Here is a 20,223-nt window from a genome sequence, read left to right on the forward strand (position 1 = left end):
ATAATAATAAATAAAGAATTAATTAATTTTTATTTTCATTTAAAACAGTAAATAAATAAATAATAAAAAATCAATAGTAAGTAAGTAAATGAATGAATGAATGGGATTAGGATTAGCTGGGGCATGGTTGCGTACTAGTTCTTGCCAGACCAGGTCACCTAGCTAGGTGCTGGTGGTGTACGCTCCTTCCAACATGCCTTCTGGTAAAAAACAACAGGCATATTTCTGCAAGGGGAACAAGGAAGCCACTCAAACCAATTCACTGGTGCCCGTCATGCCGTGTAACCCGCAAGCATTCGTTCAGTTCTTTGTGGCATTTGAAACCTTTTATAGGCAGTGTCGGCCAGGGGCCATACCACTCCCAACGCCACCGCCGGCCTCCCAGGATTACATTCCTGACACCTTACCCAGTAATCAGGAACAACCGAGTACCTCTGCCTCTGGTTCGGGCATAGCCCCATCGGGACCCACCGCTGGGTCACCACGTACAACCCACTCTCAGTCTGCTCGCTCCCTTGGGTCTAATTCAGGTTCCTTTGGTGGCAGAGCGCCTCCTGAGAGATCCAGCAATACTAATTCTCATCAGGACATAGGTGTGCCCAGTTTCTTTCAGGAATCAGCGCAGCAGCTCACGACGGTGGGTGGAGATTCCGGATCATCATACAAGGAGGAACAACAGGGACACCAAGACAACCCCCCGGCTGCTGCCCAGACTGTTGCTGATGCGGAGCAGCAGGGTGGGAAACGGAAGTCCAAGAAGAAACACACTTCAAAAAAAGGCAAGAAAAGCAGGAAGGCGGATTCCGAGGACGAGTCAGGTACCTCTTCTTCCGATTCAGATAGCGAAGCCCCCATGGAGGATTACTGGGGCTTGGGCAAGGATAATTCTGGGCTTCCTTTGTGGGTACATGAAAGGAGGGCTAACTCCCACCGTAAGTCCTTTAACGGGTCCCTGGATTGGAAAGGGGGGGCATTGGTGGAAGACGTAAAAACATCCACCAATGTGTCAACCGATTTTATATTGGGAAATCATTTATCTAAGAAAAAGAAGACCAAAATACTCAATAAGGACTACATCGACATATTTACGCTCCTCCCCCCGACAAAAATGACAGGTAAAGGGGAGACAAAACGTATTTATGGGAAGCGGAGATACAGAACCCCGCGGGCGGAGCGTACTTTTGAAAATTGGTTAGATAGCTATCAGGTCTTCATGGGGGTAGTTTCCGCAGCTTATCCAAAATGTGCAATGCATCTCATAGCACACATGGCACACATTAGAAGGGCCTTTACGCTAGCAGGGGAGAATGCCGCCTTATCTTATGACGAGGACTTCCGTAGAAACGCGTCACTTCTGTCATCCACTTGCTGGGAACTGAGGGACCAGAACTATTGGATGGATCATGTAGGTCCATATGTGGACAAGAAATCCCAGGATTCTCCAAAGGTGGGAAAGGTGGAGCCAAAACGCTGTCGGCAATGCTGGGATTTCAACAGGGGGGTCTGTTCCCGTCCCATGTGTAAGTATGCACATGAATGCGAAAGGTGCCTCGGTAATCACCCAGGCTCCGCCTGCCCCAAAGGAAAGCAGCCCTTTCGAGGCGGCAGGGGGTACTCTTACCAAGGTCCTAGGGGTACCTCCGGACACCCACAGGGGACCTCCGGGAACCGCCAGTAATATGGCCCTCAGGCTAGTTCACACACCTATCAAATTGCACCCATTGAAAGCCCTAATAGATCTATACCCCAATAAAATAGCAGTGAGGTACCTTTGGGATGGGTTTTCCTCAGGCTTTAGAATCCCAGTCTCCTTTCCACCAAACCCGGGCGATCCACCCAACCAAAAATCAGTGAGGGAAATGCCAGAGATAGCCAGAAAGAAAATTCAAAAAGAAATTGCAGCGGGAAGGGTGGCCGGTCCCTTCAGCCAACCCCCTATTGAAGGCTTACACATCTCCCCCCTGTGCATTGTTCCCAAAAAAGCCCCTGGGGAATTCCGTATGATCCATAATCTCTCATACCCAAGGGGAGGCTCCGTCAACGATGCCATTCCCCAAGAACTCTGCTCAGTGAAATACGTGTCATTTGACCAAGCGGTTAAACTGATTCATAAATTTGGTAAGGGGGCGCTGCTCACAAAATGTGATATAGAATCAGCCTTCCGTCTCCTCCCAGTGCACCCTGACGATTTTCGTTGGTTAGGCTTTAAATTTGAAGGTTCTTACTTTGTTGACAAAGCTATGCCTATGGGCTGTTCGGTGGCTTGTGCAGCCTTCGAAACTTTCAGTACATTCCTGGATTGTGTGCTTCAATTTAAAACCCGCTCCATCGGGGTCTCGAATTACCTCGATGACTTTATTCTCGTTGTAGCTACAGCACCCCAGTGCACCTCTTTGCTGACGTCATTTATCTCTTTAGCTGAGGAACTCGGAGTCCCATTGGCGGCGGACAAAACTGAGGGGCCCGCCACCAAAATGGTGTACCTAGGCATTGAATTGGATACAATTGCACAGACTTCCAGGTTGTCAAAGGAAAAATTAGTCGCCCTTAGAGATTTGATTCAACAGCTTCTTCCATTGAAAAAAGTCACCCTCAAACAGATCCAGTCTCTATTAGGTCACCTGAATTTCACCTGCCGGGTGGTATCTCCTGGGCACCCCTTTTGCACCCGCCTAGCTAGATTGTCTGCGGGCCTACGCGCTTCTCAGCACAGGGTACGCCTTTCCAAGGCGGTTAAAGCCGACTTAGAAATATGGCTTCAATTCCTGGACAATTATAATGGTATATCTCTGTGGCAAGACACCATGCTGCTTCACGCCGATTTTCAGGTGCAGCCCGATGCCGCAGGTTCGCTAGGATTCGGGGTTTTCTTTAAGGGTCAGTGGTGCGACCAACGCTGGCCCCCCCGGTTGGCAAGGAAGACCCATCTTGAGGGATCTTACTTTTTAAGAATTCTTTCCCATCGTGGTAGCAGTTCACTTATGGGGAGAGGTATTTAGTAACCACAGGGTGTGTTTCTGGACCGACAATCAGGCAGTAGTAGTGGTCCTGTCGACGCAATCTTCACGATCCCCAAGGGTGGGAAGCCTCCTACGTTCCTTTGTCCTGTTATGTCTTCAGCGTAACATCTATTTTTCTGTTCTGCGTTAATAATGACATCGTGGATGCTCTGTCTCGTTTTCAGATGAACCGCTTCCGCTTGTTAGCGCCAGAGGCGCGACAATTGTCACAGCCTTTCCCAGAGCACCTTTGGAGCCTTGGGAACATGAAATTATGAAGGGAGTATTGGCCACATTGGCGCCATCCACTCTGAGATCATACACAAGGGCGTGGGCAGACTTTCAAAAGTTTTGCAACAGAGGAGGCAACTTGAACATCGCATCCCCCCCTCAAAAGTCCGAAGATACTTATTACACCTGAAAAACTTAGGGAGAGCGTCAAAGACCTTAATTATACAGTCGGCCGCTATATCCTTCTTTTCAAAAGCTGTTTACTCCATAGACCCCTGTGCAGACTTCGTAGTGTGCAAAGTGCTGGAAGGTTGGCGCAGGCTAGAGCCCCCCAGTAAGGACAATAGGAAACCCATTACATTCGATATCCTTAGCCAAATTCACAGGAAATTAAGAACCATATGTTGGTCAAAATTCGAAGCTCGATTATTCTCAGCGGCCTATTCCACTGCATTTTATGGAGCACTTCAGATAGGGGAGGTGGTATGCGAAGGAGGCCAGGAAAAAACTCAGCATGGAATATTGTTGAATGACCTGACCCTCTCGCGCTCAGATTTGATCTTACATGTGCGCAGTTCAAAAACCGACCAACGGGGGAAAGGGGCCCTCATTAGGTTACTACCAACGGGGAAGGAAGGGCCTTGTCCGGTAAAAGATACCAGGTGTTTCCTATACTTGAGACCGAAGTTGCCCGGGCCCCTATTAATTCATAACGATGGTGCTCCTCTGACTAGGCACCAATTTACACGGGTGATGCGTATGGCAATCGCGGCTTGCGGCCTCAACGCTGCAGAGTTTGCAGCCCATTCTTTTAGGATTGGGGTGGCTACTACTGCCGTACACATGGGCCTCTCAGCGGAAAGACCTAAGGACATGGGGCGCTGGAAATCCGATGCTTACAAGACCTATGTTAGAAAGACTCAATGATTGCGGCCGCACTCCTGATCTTTCCATGTCATTTCATTCCCCTTCTAGGAGACACAAGAATTCGGATATGGATCGTGGGCCACAGTATCGTGCATTGGGCTGCAAAGCGAGCTGCCATGACGGGCTTGGGGCTAAGACTCGGCTTGCCGCCAAGCACAGATGCAATAGGGATGGCACGGAGAGGGATGCGATGGGCCGAGTTCATGCCGATCATTAAGAACAGAGTGGCAATTGGGCTTCTGGTCAGCGCCAGCACTTAATGGCGGATTTCCCTCTGAGCTCCGGAGGGAGTCTGCTCTACGGGTTCGGGTCCTGCCGTTACGGCGAAATGGGGACCCTCACAAATCACAGGTGGTGAAACCTGTGAACAAGGAGACTCGGCGGGCACCTTTTGCGCCCCCCCCCCAAAACTGCGAAGAGCCTTTTAAAGGCTTCAGAGCAGCAGCGGGTGAGCGGCGCGGTGCTGAGAGTTGTTTACCGAGCCTGTGGAGTGAAGCCGCATCGCCATTAGCGGAGAGCGCTGATTTCTTCCAAAGAATTCGACTTAAGGAAAGTAACTACCCGTGAGTAGGATTAATGATTAAAGGACTAAATTAAAGTTAATTTTGAGGAAATTGAAGTTAAATTTGAGGAATTCGGCACCGAGACGGGAAAGGCATAAAGAGGAAGTCTGCCTTTCCGCTCTGCAGATTGATTAAAATAAAGAGACTGTTAAGCTGGAACTGTAAGAGAATCTATCTGGACAAAAACAAATCCAAATGAATGTTAGAATGACGTTGGTTTAGAAATTATATGGTTTCCAGCCGTAATGGATAAGTTAAAAGAAAAGAAAGGTCAAAAATTAAATGAAAATCAAGGGAAAGGATTTGCTGAATTAATAAGATAGAAATTGGAATACAGAGAGGGGAGGTATGAGGAAGTCCGGGAAGTAAATTATAAGAAAAAAAAGGGATTGAAATTATACTTGTCTTTTATTTTTGTCTGTTTTTATTATTGTTTTGTTTTGTTCTTATACAACTTTTGAAAACTTAATAAAAATCTTTTTTTTTAAAAAAAAGAACAGAGTGGCAATTGAGGGCCCTCCAGACGCTTTGGTGATACAGCTTGGGGAAAATGATCTTGCTTATCGTAAAACTATTGATCTGCAATGGAATATATTCAGCGACTTTGAGGAGCTACTCAGCTCTTACCCCAGCATTAGCATTCTGTGGTCATCCTTACTAGAAAGGCACACGTGGAGAGATTGTCGCTCCCCTGCTGCGGTGAATAGAGCCCGAAAGATCTTGCAACGTACTGTGGCACGTAGAGTGGCGGCTCTGGGGGGACGAGTCATTGACCATCCTGAGATCCAGTACACAAAGGTGACCCTCTACAGAGATGATGGCGTACATCTTTCTGATGTGGGAAATGATGTTTGGTTGAGCAATATTATATCAGGGATTAGGGATTGGTTACAGGTTTGAGGGTATTGGTGGTGAGCCTGGGCTTGAGTGGCGGTTAGGCATTGGTAGGGGTACTGTCCTATTGTTATGCAAATGAAGGGGGAAGGAGCGCCATCACCTTCCCCCAAGCAAGGGTAGTCCGGTAAAGGATTCTGGGGGGCGTGGCCTTGTCCTAAGCCTAAGGAGGTGTGGGCCCATGGCACGCCCCCACGCGGTGATGCCCGGGGGAGGTCCTAGTTGACGTGCCTCAGCAGAACTCCTCCCTCTGGTGATTAACTCTTCCGGCCGGTTAGCAGTTAGGACCAATGCCTAAGCCAATACCGCTCAATTCCTGTAATCAATAAAGTTGTGGCCTAATTTGACCCATTAACCTGAATTCTTGTGTCCTGTGTCTTTTTTTCCTCGGGGGGAGGGGGGAACTCGCCACGCAAAGCCACTTCCGCAATAAACAAGGAGGTGGGGTTGCGGGCGGCACGCCCCTTCCCCACATTCACGGGGGTTGGCTCCAGCCCCCGCGATACCTAAGGGAATCCCCGCCCGTGTCATACCCCGGGCCAGCCAATCGGCTGGCTCTGGGGGCGGGGCCTCGGCTATTTAAACCTGCTGCAGCCGAGGCTCCTCCTCTTTTCCTCCACTCACACAGGACCTTCACTGCCTTCACTGGTTCTGATTTGAAAGAGAGGTAGAGCTGGGAGTCATCTGCATACTGATGAACGCCTAGCCCAGACCCCCTGATGATCTCTCCTAGCGGCTTCATAGAGATATTAAAAAGCATGGGGGAGAGGACGGAACCCTGAGGCACCCCACAAGTGAGAGCCCAGGGGTCTGAACACTCATTCCCCAACACCACTTTCTGGACACGGCCCAGGAGAAAGGAGCGGAACCACCGTATAACAGTGCCCCCAGCTCCCAGCCCCTCTAGACGGTCCAGAAGGATGTTATGGTCGATGGTGTCAAAGGCTGCTGAGAGATCCAGCAGAACTAGGAAACAGCTCTCACCTTTGTCCCTAGCCCGCCGGAGATCATCAACCAGTGAGAACAAGGCAGTTTCAGTCCCATGGCGAGGCCTGAATCCCAATTAGAAGGGATCCAAATGGTTCGCATCCTCCAGGCATGCTTGGAGTTGTTCAGCAACCACCCGCTCAATCACATTGCCCAAGAATGGAAGATTTGAAACTGGGCGATAATTGGCCATATTGGCCGGGTCTAAATATGTTTTTTTTTAAGAAACGGTTTAATGACTGCAGAATGCTGCTACATGTAGGATATCAGGTGCAGTAAAAGAGCCAGGTTGCTTCCTTGGATATTTGATCATGGTCCATACTGGAGATCGAACTCCTTTTTGTTTCTCTCCTCCTGCTGTAGGTCCGAGGGCGGCTTCCAAAGAAGCTAATGGGTAAGTTTGTTTTACTTAAAGTCTTTGCAAAAGCGGTGGACAATATCGACGCTGCTTCCGTGCAGTCGCTTTGACTGTGAGCCCGATCGAGATGCACAACAGTGCCCTGCCACCTTCGGCAAACAAGAAGCTATGGAGGGATCATGCAACTTTTTATACTTTTCAAAGTTTGCACTTCAAGACTTTTATTTTTTAAAAAATCCCATTTGCAAATTCAGTAAGTTTCCCCATGTTGTGCCTCAGCATTTGACGCTGCTTCTGTGCAGCCTCACCAGTGCACTGTGCTCACTAGAAAGACTCCCTTAAGAATCCATTCTTTGCCAAACTCATTTTGGCACCAATGCTCTCCCTAATAATTGTGAGGAGAACCTGAGCTTACAGGGTTAAACAGCTCAGAGTGGGGAGGGGGGAGATTCTGCATCATATCCGAGAGTCTCAACATTTTGTCTCTCTCTACTTTCGCTTTTGAAGAGAGCGGACGTGTTTTTCACAATGTCCGCTGTGATAGATAATGGATAGTTTTCTGCTGTAAATAAACTGCTTTTAGCTGCTAAGATCCTGAGTGGACTTTATTTAAGCACACTGAAGTAAGCACTGGAGCTTATAGCTTTCTCTTACCGCTGCTGAACTCTGCTTTTGCTCAGAGCATTGGAATGCCGAGTTTGGAGAATGCCGAGGCCTGGTAGCAGAGCTGCGCAGAGGGAGCGCGCCGGGCTCCAGGATTTATCTGAGCAATAAATCAATCTAAGAGGCTATGGGTGACAGAAATACGCAATTAGAGGAAGCCTGCTTTGAAGTGCTGTGTGCTTAAAAAGGCTGGAAAAGCTGAAAAGCTGCTGTTTTGGCTGCCGAAAGAAAAAACATGCTTTGAGGCTCTGCCTGGGAGAAAAGCAGGGAATCTAGCTGCAAGCTGTGTGCTGCAAGCTGTGTGCTGTAAGCTGTGTGCTGCAAAGAGTCGCTGGAGGCCTCTCCTCAGAGCCGGCTGGTACGCATGAGTACTTCAAAGCGCCAATGGGAGCACCGGGGGAGGAGATGGCTGAGCTCCAGGACTTTTATGATGTCCCGTTTGAAAAGCTCACAAGCCAGGCCTGGGAAACCTGGTCTAGAAGAGTGAAGGGGTGGTTTGTGGCCACAGGACTCTGGAGTCCAGTCCAGAAGGAGCCGGCTCCACCCATGCAAGTTGCTGCTGAAGATGGCGCAGCAGACCTGGAGGCTGCTCTGCTGGTAGATAGAGAGCAGAGAAAGCAAAGAGAGCTCTGTATGCTGAAAGCAAGCGTAGACGCTTCGCTGTTGCCCCACCTGGAGGGCATTGAGTCGGCTCAGGCTGCCTGGCAGGTGCTGAGGAGTCTATGTGAAAGCTCAGCAGGAGCCAAGGGCCGGGAGAAAGCCGAGAGCAGGGGGGAAGCCGAAGGCCCCATGGGGGCTGCTCGCCATGTTCCTGCAGTTACAGCTGGGAGTAGCTGCTTTGTCTCCGAGAGGCCGTGTGATGTTGAGGCCTAGAACCAGAGTGCTGGGGAGCGTGCAGGCCCAGGCTGTGCACCCAAAGGTGGGGGTGCAGGGAACAAAGGAATGGCTGAAGAGGACGCTGTGAGAGCTGTTGCTACACGTCACCGCTGTTATCGCTGTGGCTCCCCCTCCCATCTTGTGAGAGAATGTCCAGTGGAGGCAGAGGAACAGCCGAAGGTCGTCTCCCTTAGCAACCAGATAAAGGGCTCTTCTTCGAAGCGTGGGAAAGGCAAGCCAAAGGCAGCTGGCAGAGACACTGAACATAAACATTTAGCAGCCTCTATGGCAGCAGTCAAGAGTTGTCAACAGGACACTGTGCTGACTTTTGTGGGACCTCCCATCATCTCGTGCCATCTAGTGGATTCCTGGAGAACTGCACCTCTGTAACTTCTGGAAGGACTGTCTGTTTAGCAGATGGGACTAAACATGCTCTCACGCAGACTGGCTCACTGTTTTGTTCTTTCTTACAGGATTCAATCCAGGCCTTTGTTGTTCCAGGACTGTCCTGCGCTTTGCTGTCTGTCAGCGCCCTCCTTGCTGAGAAGTACAGAGTGTGTTTTGAGGATGATATGTGTCATATTTCTAAGAATGGACAGCACCTAGTCAGTGTTGAATGTAAAGACAGGCTGTTTGTGATAGATGCTTCTTTTGCAGGTCCAGATGACATGGAGGTGGCTCAAGCACAGTGTCCCAACGTTCCAGTCCATGATGTGTGTGCCCACCTCTGGCACAGACGCATGGCTCACGTGTCGTGGGGGTCAGTGAAGAAGATCCCAGAATGCACTGAAGGGTGCAAAATGAAATCATGTGCTAAGTTTCTAGATTGCAGAGTGTGCAAATCCTCAAACGTGAAAACGTGCACATACCCAAGGTCTGAGAGGGTGACCACTAGGGCTTTTCAATTAATTCATGCAGATTTGTGTGGTCCGATGTCTGTGACCAGTATGGGCGGAGCCAAATATGCGCTGGTTCTGATTGATGACCACACGCGCAACTCCTGGCTCTTCATGCTTCAACACAAAAGTGAAGCTGCGCCGCTAATCAAAGACTGGATTGCGGCTGTGGAACTGCAATTTTCCACACGGGTGCAAAACTGTCAGAGCGATCGCGGTGGGGAGTTCACCAGGTCTGCACTGCAAAGTTTCTTCCACAAGAAGGGGATTCAACACCGGTTGACTTCTCCACACAGTCCCCAACAGAACGGGATTGCGAAAAGGCGGAACAGGACGCTAGGGGAGATGTCCGCAGCGCTGTTGTTTGATGCCGGGCTCCCACAGCGCTTTTGGGGGGAGTCTTGGCGAACAGCCAACTTTATTCTGAACAGGTCGTTCAATTCAGTGGTAGGAGACACACCCTACTTTCTGCTGCACGGAAAGAAGCCAAAAGTGCATTACGTCCGTGTTTTTGGCTGTGAGACTTGGGTCCTCATACCAAAGGCCAAACGCAAGAAAGGTGGCCCTAGGTCCCAAAAGATGATTTTCTGTGGGTATGAGCCAGGGACCAAGGGGTGGAGGTTTGCTTATCCGTCAGGGAATCAGTCCAGGATTCTGCTCAGCAACAGTGCTGAATTCTGTGAGCAGAGTGGCTGGACACGGGTTCATGGGAACCCTGACATCCTGTCAGAGAGTCTGCTTGACTCTGCTGATGAAGAAGAGGAAGAGGTTGAACCTGCTACTGAGGCCCAGAGTCCAGACCCAGTGCAGGCAGAGGGAAGAACTTCTCCCAAGGCTGTGAAGCTGGAGCAACGCAGTGCTCCATCTTCTCCCACAGGTTCGGCTGAGAAGTCCAGAAGGCGCAGTAAGTCAGAGGGGGAACTCTCTGATGCCAAGGACGTTCTGGCTGGCCCTAGTGGGTCAGAGGGGGTTCCTGAAGTAGTGTTGCGCCGATCAGCTCGGACAACAAAGGGGAAACCTCCTGAAAGGTTTGCAGTCACTAGCGTGTGGGTTGGAATGGCACAGTGCGAACCCGAGAGTTTTGAGGATGTTCAGAAACTGCCTCAGGAAGAAGCCAGGAAATGGCATGAGGCGATGCAGAAGGAGATGAACTCAGTGGCGTTGCTAGGTGTGTTTTCCCTCACGGAGTTGCCGGTGGGCAAACAAGCCATGGGTAGCCACTGGGTTTGCCGTCTTAAACCCACAGCAACAGGAGAATCACAGTATAAGGCCAGATTAGTAGTGAGAGGATTCACGAAGGCGTGGAATTGCATTATACGGAAGTTTTTGCTCCCACCTGTAGGAGTGAATCTCAACGTTTGCTCTTGGCCGTTGCTGCACAAAGAGGTTTGCTGGTGCATCACTTTGTTGTTTTTTTAAAATAATATTTATTAAAGTTTCAAAAAAGTACGAAAATAAAGAAAAAGAAAAACAGAAAATACAAAATACAGAAAAAGTAAAAACAATTAAAAAGAAATCCATCTTTCCATGTCTTGTCTTTCATTTACTTGTTTCCTTGACCTCCTCACACCTCCCTTTTTTGTATTCTAGTTCAATTGATTATTTCAGCAAATCCTTTCCATTCTTGTTTTTATCTTACTAATTTATCTTAATATATTGTAACTTTACATTCTGTCCTGTTAACAATCCATTCTTCCTTAACCCTATATAGCATTACTGCAAAAACCACATTACTTCATTCCAACATCCATTTATCATTCCTTAATTTTACAGTGTTTCTGTAGATAGTCTTTAAATTTCTTCCAATCTTCTTCTACCGACTCTTCTCCCTGGTCTCGGATTCTGCCAGTCATTTCCGCCAGTTCCATATAGTCCATCACCTTCATCTGCCATTCTTCCTGGGTGGGTAAATCTTGTGTCTTCCAATACTTCGCTATAAGTATTCTTGCTGCTGTTGTTGCATACATAAAAAAGTTCTATCCTTCTTTGACACCAATTGGCCGACCATGCCCAGGAGAAAAGCCTCTGGTTTCTTCAGGAAGGTATATTTAAATACCTTTTTTATTTCATTATAGATCATCTCCCAGAAAGCCTTAATCTTTGGGCACGTCCACCAAAGGTGAAAGAATGTACCTTCAGTCTCTTTACATTTCCAACATTTATTATCAGGCAAACGATATTTTTTTGCAAGCTTGACTGGTGTCATGTACCACCTGTATATCATTTTCATAATATTTTCTCTTAAGGCATTACATGCCGTGAACTTCATACCTGTGGTCCATAACTGTTCCCAGTCAGCCAATGTAATGGTTATAGGGGTTGCTCATGCGTAAGTTGCCGCCACTCCTAGCTAGGTTGCCTGGTTAAACCTTTTCTGTCTGGACAGCCCTTCACTTCGTGGCTGTTTCAGTCGCTAGCAGAATCCGTCAGTGGGCGTTTCTTGAACCTCTTCCAGCAAAGAAGTTCTTTGACGCCAAGTCTCCGCCTACTCTCCCTGCGCGGAAGTCTTCTGCGCATGGTGGGTGTGGGCAGAGGAGGACCCGTGCTCTCCCCGCTGGTCTCCGGCGAGGAGTCCTGGAGCCCCCTCATCCATAGGGCTTTAAAGGTCAGCACCAACACTTTGAATTGTGCTCAGAAACGTACTGGGAGCCAATGTAGATCTTTCAAGACTGGAGTTATGTGGTCTCGGTGGCCGCTCCCAGTCACCAGTCTAGCTGCTGCATTCTGGATTAATTGCAGTTTCCGAGTCACTTTCAAAGGTAGCCCCACGTAGAGTGCATTGCAGTAGTCCAAGTGGGAGATAACTAGAGCATGCACTGGCGAGACAGTCTGTGGGCAGATAGGGTCTCAGCCTGCGTACCAGATGGAGCTGGTAAACAGCTGCCCTGGACACAGAATGGACTTGCGTCTCCGTGGACAGCTGAAGGAGAAAAATTATCATTTTCTTAATAACAATTTAAACAGTGTATTTAACTAAAACAATAAAATTATAGCATATGTATTCATGTTTGTTAACTGATGTGGTTAAAAGTGTTATTTTTTTGTTACCCCCCCCCCCCAATCCTTAGAATGAGTTTTAGCACACATGAAAAACTTAAAACAAATACTTCTTTCCTGATGAATAGCCTTTGGACTATAATGTAACTTAAATAGAAAACTATCTTTAGAATGATCTTTCCTCCAAAAGCATTTTACTTAAAAAAAAAATCAAATTTTTTTTTTTAAAAAAATCAATTTAAAATTTTAAAACAACAGATTTTAAATATTATTTTTTTAAAAAAAAAACAACTTTGATTTTTATCCACCCTGTTGGGTGTATAAAATGGTCCGCATCCTCCAGGCGTGCCTGGAGTTGTTCAGCAACCACGCGCTCAATCACCTTGCCCAAGAATGGAAGATTTGAGACTGGGCGATAGTTGGCCATACTGGCCGGGTCTAAAGATGGTTTTTTAAGAAGCGGTTTAATGACCGCCTCTTTCAGCGGATCTGGGAATGTTCCCTCACAGAGGGAAGCATTCACCACCCCGCAGAGCCCATCGCCCAGCCCTTCCCGGCTTGCTTTTATTAGCCAGGATGGGCAAGGATCAAGGAGACAGGTGGTTGGTTTCACGCGTCCAAGCAGCCTGTCCACATCCTCGGGGGTAACGGATTGAAATTGATTCCATTCAACTTGACCCGACAGAGCTTTAGCACTCTCACGCCCCAGCCCTGCTCCCACGGTGGTGTCTAGCTCCTTCCGAATATGAGTGATTTTATCTGAATATGAGTGATTTTATCGCATCCTTAGAAACTTGCCTGTGGAAGCAAGTCTTCAAGTATAGGTTATCATTGTGGCATAGATTACCAAACCACTACCTTGTCCAATGCTTATGGCGAGATGAATTAGTAGAATTCATGCCAAACTTCTGAGTTATGGAATCTCTCCTTCAGATTCCCTAAAACCAGACCAAATTACTGCTCAAAGACTGATCCGCCAAAGACTGGATGACATCGATCTACAGCGAAATTATATGCTGGGGGGAGGTGTCTGTTCGCCCCAGAACATTGGTATCACTTTAACTTACTGCGTTCCATCATACCTCTCCTCCCTTTCAACTGTTGCCCATAGACTGGCCTTCACCAAAGCGAGGTTCAACGTTTTTCCCTCCAATGTCCTGAGACATAGATTCTCAAAGGGCCAAGCCCCCGCCATGTGCGAATGTGATAAGGAGACACCGGAGTCGCTCCAGCACATTATGTTCACTTGCCCCCTGTTCAATGTGCCACGGGCAAATTTGTTGGAATCAATCATACAGAAACTAGAGGGTACCCCACCAAAATCCCACCTTGCCCAAATCTTGCAGGATAAGGATACTCATACGACCCTGAAAGTGGCAAGGTTCCTGGTCGCTGTCCTTACCCAAAAGCGACGGCAAGGAGCACTACAAGCTAACTAAGGCATAGTATGCCATTCTATCTTATAGTATTTTATTGTTATAGTAGTGTTTTAGCGGCTGTTTTTCCCACGTGCACAAGTTGTTATTTATGTGTCGTTTTTACCTGTATGGGCCTATGGCCGTAAATAAATAAATAAATAAATAAAATCTGCAAAAAACTTTGCAAAATCGTTGCAGGAGATCTTGGAGTCTTTACAAGGCCCCGGTGGTAAATGTGGTTCCGTTAAATTGCGAACCACCTGAAAGAGTCTCCTGCTACTATTTTCTGCAGATGCAATAGAGGGGGCCAGTTGGAAAAAGCCCTGGAAGGGAGCAGGCCCTGCAGTCCTCACCCAGCCGATGGTTCAAGGCCTCACCGCAGCAGGAGTCCCTTTATAGCTGGGAGAGAGAGCCTGGGCCACGCCCCCTGGGCCAGTTGGAAAAGGCCCTGGAAGGGAGCAGGCCCTGCAGTCCTCACCCAGCCGATGGTCCAAGGCCTCACCGCAGCAGGAGTCCCTTTATAGGTGGGAGAAGGGGCCTGGGCCACGCCCCCTGGGCCATTTGGAAAAGGCCCTGGAAGGGAGCAGGCCCTGCAGTCCTCATTCAGCCGATGGTTCAATTTATAGGCTTCCTCCTCCCAAACCAGTGTATCTGGGTGGTCTTGGCAAGTCATAGCGGATAAAGGTTTCGTTATTTCACTATAACCAGCAATCCAAGCCCGGCAGAAGCCGGCCATTCCGAGGAAGCCGCGTAATTGCCGCTTTGTCTTGGGAAGGGGGTTTTTGGTGACAACTTTGATTCTATCGGTTGCTAGGCTTCGGGTACCCACTCCTAGGATGTGCCCAAGGTACTTTACTTCTTGTTTACAGTATTGCAACTTTTTTGGGGACACCTTGTGTCCCTTTCGTGCTAGCTCTGAAAGAAGGTGTTTGGTGTCCAATTTGCATGCCTCCTCACTAGTAGAACATAAAAGCAAATCATCTACGTAGAGCAAGAGGGCGGATCCAGCAGGTAGGTGTATATCCTGTAAATCTTGATGTAATATCGCAGAAAAGATTGCGGGTGATTCCACGTAACCCTGGGGCAGCCTGGTCCAAGTTAATTGGCTGGGTCCCCAGGTGAACGCAAAAAGGAACTGGCTGGCGGGGTCTAAGGGTATACTGAAGAAGGCGGAGCATAAGTCCGCTGCGGTGTACCACGTTGTTCCCACCGGGATGGAGTTTAGAAGAGAGTTTGGGTTGCCCACCACTGGGTGGCGGGGTATTACGAATTGGTTCACCAGTCTCAGATCTTGGACGAAACAATACCGGACTGGGGCTCCCTCTGCTGAAGGTTTCTTTACGCGGAGCACTGGGGTGTTACAGGGTGACGCACAGGGACCAGGATCCCCTTTTCGAGGAAGTCCTCTATCATAGGCGTTAGTCCCTCAATGGCTTCCTTGGGTAGAGGGTACTGTTTGGTGCAAGGAAAGGGTAGGTCGGTTCTATAAGTGATTTTTACTGGAATGGCTGATATTAAGAGTCCTACGGAGGTTGATTCTGTACCCCATAATGAAGGGGGTAGTTCATTCTCTAGCTCAGGAGGGAGTTCGGGAAATTGCCGGTCTGATTTTGCTTCTTGTATCATGCCCTGGAATGCAGGGACAGAGTCTTCGGGCATATATAAATAGATGCCCTCCCTGGAACATTTTATTGTAGCATTTAATTTACAGAGTAGATCTCTGCCGAGGAGGTTTACGGGACTGCTGGTCAGGAGGAAAGTATGTTCCACCAGCAGGGGTCCGAGAGTGACTTTAGCCGGTTGTGAGAGCGGGCAAGTGCGGGGTATCCCATCCAGTCCCATGGCCTTTCTGGTTTCCGAACCTGGTTCCAGGTGGCTGTCTGTTAAGGTGGAGTATGTGGCTCCTGTGTCTAATAAGCATTGGTAGGGATGGCCATCGATCTCGATAGTGCAAACAGGTGATAATGCCAGGATGGGACAAATGGCCTGGGTTGGGTCGGGATCCCCTTTTAGTTGTCAATATGTCTCCTGATCGTCAGGGGGTGGTTGGTTTGGCGGGTGTAGGGGAGGAGCGGTGGCGTTAGTCCAAGGGTGAGTGGGTGGATTTATGGTGGGCATTTGAGTCCTTGGACCTGGTTGAGGTCGTTGGTTCTGGGGTAGTGAAGTCGAGGGCACTTGCGAGCTGTAGGGCGCAGAGGGTACTTGCGGAGCATAGGCTGTAGGTGGCTGGTTCCCATATCCCTGGGTCATGTTGGGATGTGATGGGAAAGGAGAATAGTTGGTTTTATCATATAATGATTTAAATTCTTGTCCCCCGTAGGTTGCTGTATTAAGGTAGGGACAGAACCTTTTTATGTGTCCCTCTTCTTGGCAGTGGAAACATCCTCCAGTGGTGGGTCCCCACTGCCTGTAGGGATTGGCGGGGTCCTCCTCCCCGGACCCCTCTTCCTCGGCCAAAGCCTCTGCCCCGGCTGGGGCTAGGTTCCATGCTCAGGGCTAAGATCTGTTCAATTTCAGGCTTGGTCTCCTTTAGCTTCCACTCATCTCGGGAATTGTAAACCGATTTGGCTATAGACAGGATTTCGCTAATACTTTTTCTGTCATATCCTATTTGGAGGTTAAGGGCTTTTCTGATATCTGGGCTGGCTTGGTCCTTAAAGAAACCCTTTACGATAACTTCATGCTGGGAGTTATCCGGGTCTATTCCCCCCCATGTCTTGATAGCTGATACCAGCCTGCTGTAATAATCCAATGGGTGCTCATTTGGTCCTTGCAGTACTGTTTGGACCTTCGTCCAATTGATGGTACGCTGTCCAGCAGCTTTTATGCTGTCCAAAATTGCCTTCTTAAATAAATTTAAGCACCAGATCCCGTTGGTGGTATTGTAGTCCCAGGTTGGTTCAAAACGTAAGCATTGAGCTGAGAGAGACGCTAACCCTTCGGGACATCCTCTCTGATAGTCCGGGAGTTCTATTGCCTCTCCCGCTTTGGCCAGAATGTCCGCCTTTTCGGCTTCGTTAAAGAGGGCGTTCAAAAGGACATGGACATCTGGCCAAGTAGGGTTGTGAGTGGAAAAAATAGCGTTGACTTGGCGATGGCACTTATCCGAATCGTCCCTCAGGGAAGGCATTTGATTTGACCAGGTTACTCTGGTTTTTGTTTCGACAGCAACTTATAGCCAGGAATTGACTTCCAATAGGTGATAACAAATTCAAGAGGGGAGTCAGGGTCTCTCTGGGACTGGGATGGCTTTCTGGAAGCCTTCCTCCCAGAGTGAGCCTGCTCGTGCTTGGAAGCCTGGGTACCCATATTATGATTCACGCGTGTCTGGGTAGAGAGAGGGGAAAAGAGAGGGGTCGATAAGGATTTGGGTAACTTGTATAGGGGTTTATTTAGGGTTTTCTATCCCTTGTTGCTTGGCAACTTCCTAGTGATTTTAGTGAGCTCTAACTATCCGGTTTCCCTTTGTTCCTTTCCTTACTTCCTATTTCAAAACTTGGGGTTCCTTTCCACTCTGCCAAATCCCGCCCAATTCCTCCTGGGCTATCCCTCCTGGCAACCTCCTACCTATCGTCACAATCTCAGGAAAAGGGGCCCTACTGAACGCCCACGCCATGCGGTGTCAGATCGGGTGATCCCTGGATAGAGTTTTGAACCGAAAATCCCCCTTGCTTTCGGAAGCCGGCTCACGCACGATACACGTGTTACGTGGCACCAACCGGTGAGGCTGGGAATAATGATAGAAAGCCAGACCCCTTCCTGCTCCCTTGCCGGGCGCTAGGGAAGTTCGGAAAGAGAGCTCCAACCCCTTGCTTTCAACTGGGATGCCCGTTGCGGTGAGTCGGCTGTCTTTCAAGTCGGTTCTCTCCGTCTTACTTTCGGGCTCCCAATTGGTGCGGCTGGCTGGAGATTTTAAGGAAAAGAGATAGAGCTCAGAACCCCCCTTTCGGGTTGAGCAGTGGTCCACGGTCTCTCTCACTAACCGGACCAAGAGAAAGGTAAGAAGGAGCGATAGAGTGGAGGGCAGAGAATTCGGTTGCCAGGAGATTACCACCCCCTACCCACCAGTGCACTGGATTTCCCTTTTTCCTTATACTCATGCGTCTTCAACGGTGATCCCGGGATCGATGAATAAGCCGGCTGGATCCCTCTTTGCTCCCCGGCTGAACTCTTGGGGCGTTCGATTACCGCCCGGAAGATGGCCGGAGGTCTAAAAGGATCTTCCCAGGCAAAATGGCCCGGAGCCGGCTGAAGATTTCGGGGGCCCCGGTCAGCAACGCGGGAGAACCGCACGTCCCTGTTCGGGCGCCAACTGTTACGGTAAAATCTGGGTGCAGAGCTACTCTGCCACCCAGCTCGTCGGACTAAGTCCGCGGGTCCCTGCGGAGGGAAATGAGCTCAGCCGGAGACAGGAGCAAGCTGCAGAAGATCCAAGGTTATTGCGCAACAGGTTCAAGGCAAGATTGAACAGCGGGAAAGGGGTGACATGAACTTTTAAAACTTCCCTCCATGTCCCAGAATACAGTGCAAAATACATCATAGTTACATCATGAATACATTAAAGAGAGGTTGGGTTACACGGATCACATCATGAATACATTAAAGAGAGGTTGGGTTACACCGGATTAACATATAGAAGAGGGAGGGGGGAATATGCAGAGCTGCAGATATGCGCAGATAAGCACTTCCTGAGTACCGGTGATGAGAAGACAATGGTCCATGTATGTATGGTCTGCCACCTGGCATTGCCTGGAGGAAAGGCTTGGCAGAGCGATTTGACCGGATTAGGGTCTTCCTGAGTACGTGACACCTCGCTCGAGGGATAATGGAGGCAGGGGAGGTGTCATGGAGTCCTGAAGAGACTGAGCCGATCGGCACCAAAAGCAAGGAAATCGGAGTTGTGGTTGATTTTATACAAATTTCTAAAGATTTTAGTCCTTTTTAGTCCAGTTTATATTGGTAATTGAAGTCGGAAACAAAATAGATACATTGTAGCAAGATTTGACACTTTTATGAGTTCACAAGTTTCGGTTCCATTGTTCTCCCAGCGGGGAGCCGTCAGCAGCTTGTCAAGAGGTTAAATGAGGCGTGCAGGAGCTCGCTGAGCTAGCTCTGCAAAGCGAATGCATGGTTTTGATTGGGTAGAATGCAGCCATTGAAAGGAATAGGGAATACAGCTTCGTACGGTCAACCCACAGTAAAGATAGAGCGGGAAAGAGGCATAAGAATTTGGGCTTATTTCGCCCGTAATAGCGGATCGGTGTAGGAAAGGGAAAGGGCACTTTATTTATGGGGCTTGGGGTAGAGTGTGGTGCTTGTGTAACGGTGTGGGGGCTGAGGGGTCCACGTGGGGCTGGGTGCCCTTGAGGTCATTGCCTCGGACCCTCTGGTGACCGGTGGAAGGGTGAAGGAAGGCATGCCCCCCCCCTTCCGTATCACTCCTCGAGATGTTGAACTTGCTCCCAGCTTCGGAGTACCTGGTATAAAAGAGACAACTCTAAAAAAGTCACAGTGCTCCAAAGCGTCACCAGTTGCATAAAGTTGCTTTAGAGAGAGCATTCATGATCATCATTATCACATTACAGAATTGCTTGGCGACTAAGCAGGGAGCAGCACACGGAGATAAGGGGGGAAGCAAGTACTCTGCAGCCTGTGCCTCTCCCATCCCTGTGCATCATGAGTTCAACAAGTACAGAATGTAATGCAACCAAGCACAGCAAAAGCAAGAGGGCCCGTCGCAACACCTAAGCAAGACCTCATAATACTCTGGACAAGATGATAGTGGGAACTGCTTCTGAACCCTGTATCCCCTCCTCCTCCTCCTCCTCCTCTTCATCTTCCCTGCCATCTGTCACGTATTCCACGCGGCACTTTCAGCAGAGACGCTAAGAGTTCCAGGTTTTTCCAGTGCAGTCTTTTTTAATGTGAGCAGCTATATACAGGCATTTACAAAAGAAACAGTCCATACAGAGTACTTACAAACGAATACTCTCCACCACAGCACCACCACACTACAGCACAACCACTGTTAAACAGGCTTTCCTTTTAAAACAGGTGATAGCCAATCACACTAATCACACTCCTGCTGAGTCACTCTGACCCAGCAGAGTATTGCATCATCCTGTTGAAGCCTGCAGACTTATCCAGTATCCTGCGAATCCCAACACTCCTCCTTAAGTCAAAGGCTTGAGACCTAATAATTCTCTTAAGTCTCGAAATTTAGGAGCATCCAAGCATTTTGTATACAAATCTGCCACATTACATTTCGTGTTACAGTGCTGTACCTTTAACACATTTCTTTCCAAAGCATTTTTCACATTTCCGTATCTTATAGCTATATGTTTACTCTTGCTTTTAAAGTTCTGTTGGTTAGCAAGCTGTTGTGCAGCCATGTTGTCACTTAGCACAGTGATT

General features: G+C 48.7%; 1 protein-coding gene and 1 pseudogene across 2 annotated transcripts in view; one reads left to right on the top strand and one right to left on the bottom strand.

Moving 5' to 3' along the window:
* The window catches only part of LOC310836051 (E3 ubiquitin-protein ligase RNF4 pseudogene), a 468,811-nt pseudogene extending 449,206 nt beyond the window's left edge, over nt 1-19,605 (bottom strand). Inside the window, exon 1 of the transcript XR_014568653.1 lies at nt 19,320-19,605. The product of XR_014568653.1 is annotated as an E3 ubiquitin-protein ligase RNF4 pseudogene (transcript). The remainder of the gene's footprint in view (nt 1-19,319) is intronic.
* LOC310836088 (uncharacterized protein) lies at nt 1,962-5,880 on the top strand. Its single transcript, XM_083721004.1, has 2 exons — nt 1,962-2,884; nt 5,637-5,880. Exons 1-2 carry the CDS (start codon nt 2,001-2,003, stop codon nt 5,656-5,658), a joined length of 906 nt encoding a protein of 301 aa, XP_083577130.1. The 5' UTR covers nt 1,962-2,000; the 3' UTR covers nt 5,659-5,880.
* Nucleotides 19,606-20,223: the final 618 nt, after the last annotated feature.

This window comes from Podarcis gaigeae (assembly GCF_964106915.1).
Source record: "Podarcis gaigeae genome assembly, chromosome: W".
NCBI lineage: Eukaryota > Metazoa > Chordata > Lepidosauria > Squamata > Lacertidae > Podarcis > Podarcis gaigeae.

Bases quoted from the DNA above. Each gene is read 5' to 3' on its own strand.
- LOC310836088 (XM_083721004.1), top strand. From the start codon at position 2,001: ATGATCCATAATCTCTCATACCCAAGGGGAGGCTCCGTCAACGATGCC. The intron at 2,885-5,636 runs GTGCGACCAACG...ATTGGTGGTGAG, and splicing joins GTTTTCTTTAAGGGTCAGTG to CCTGGGCTTGAGTGGCGGTT.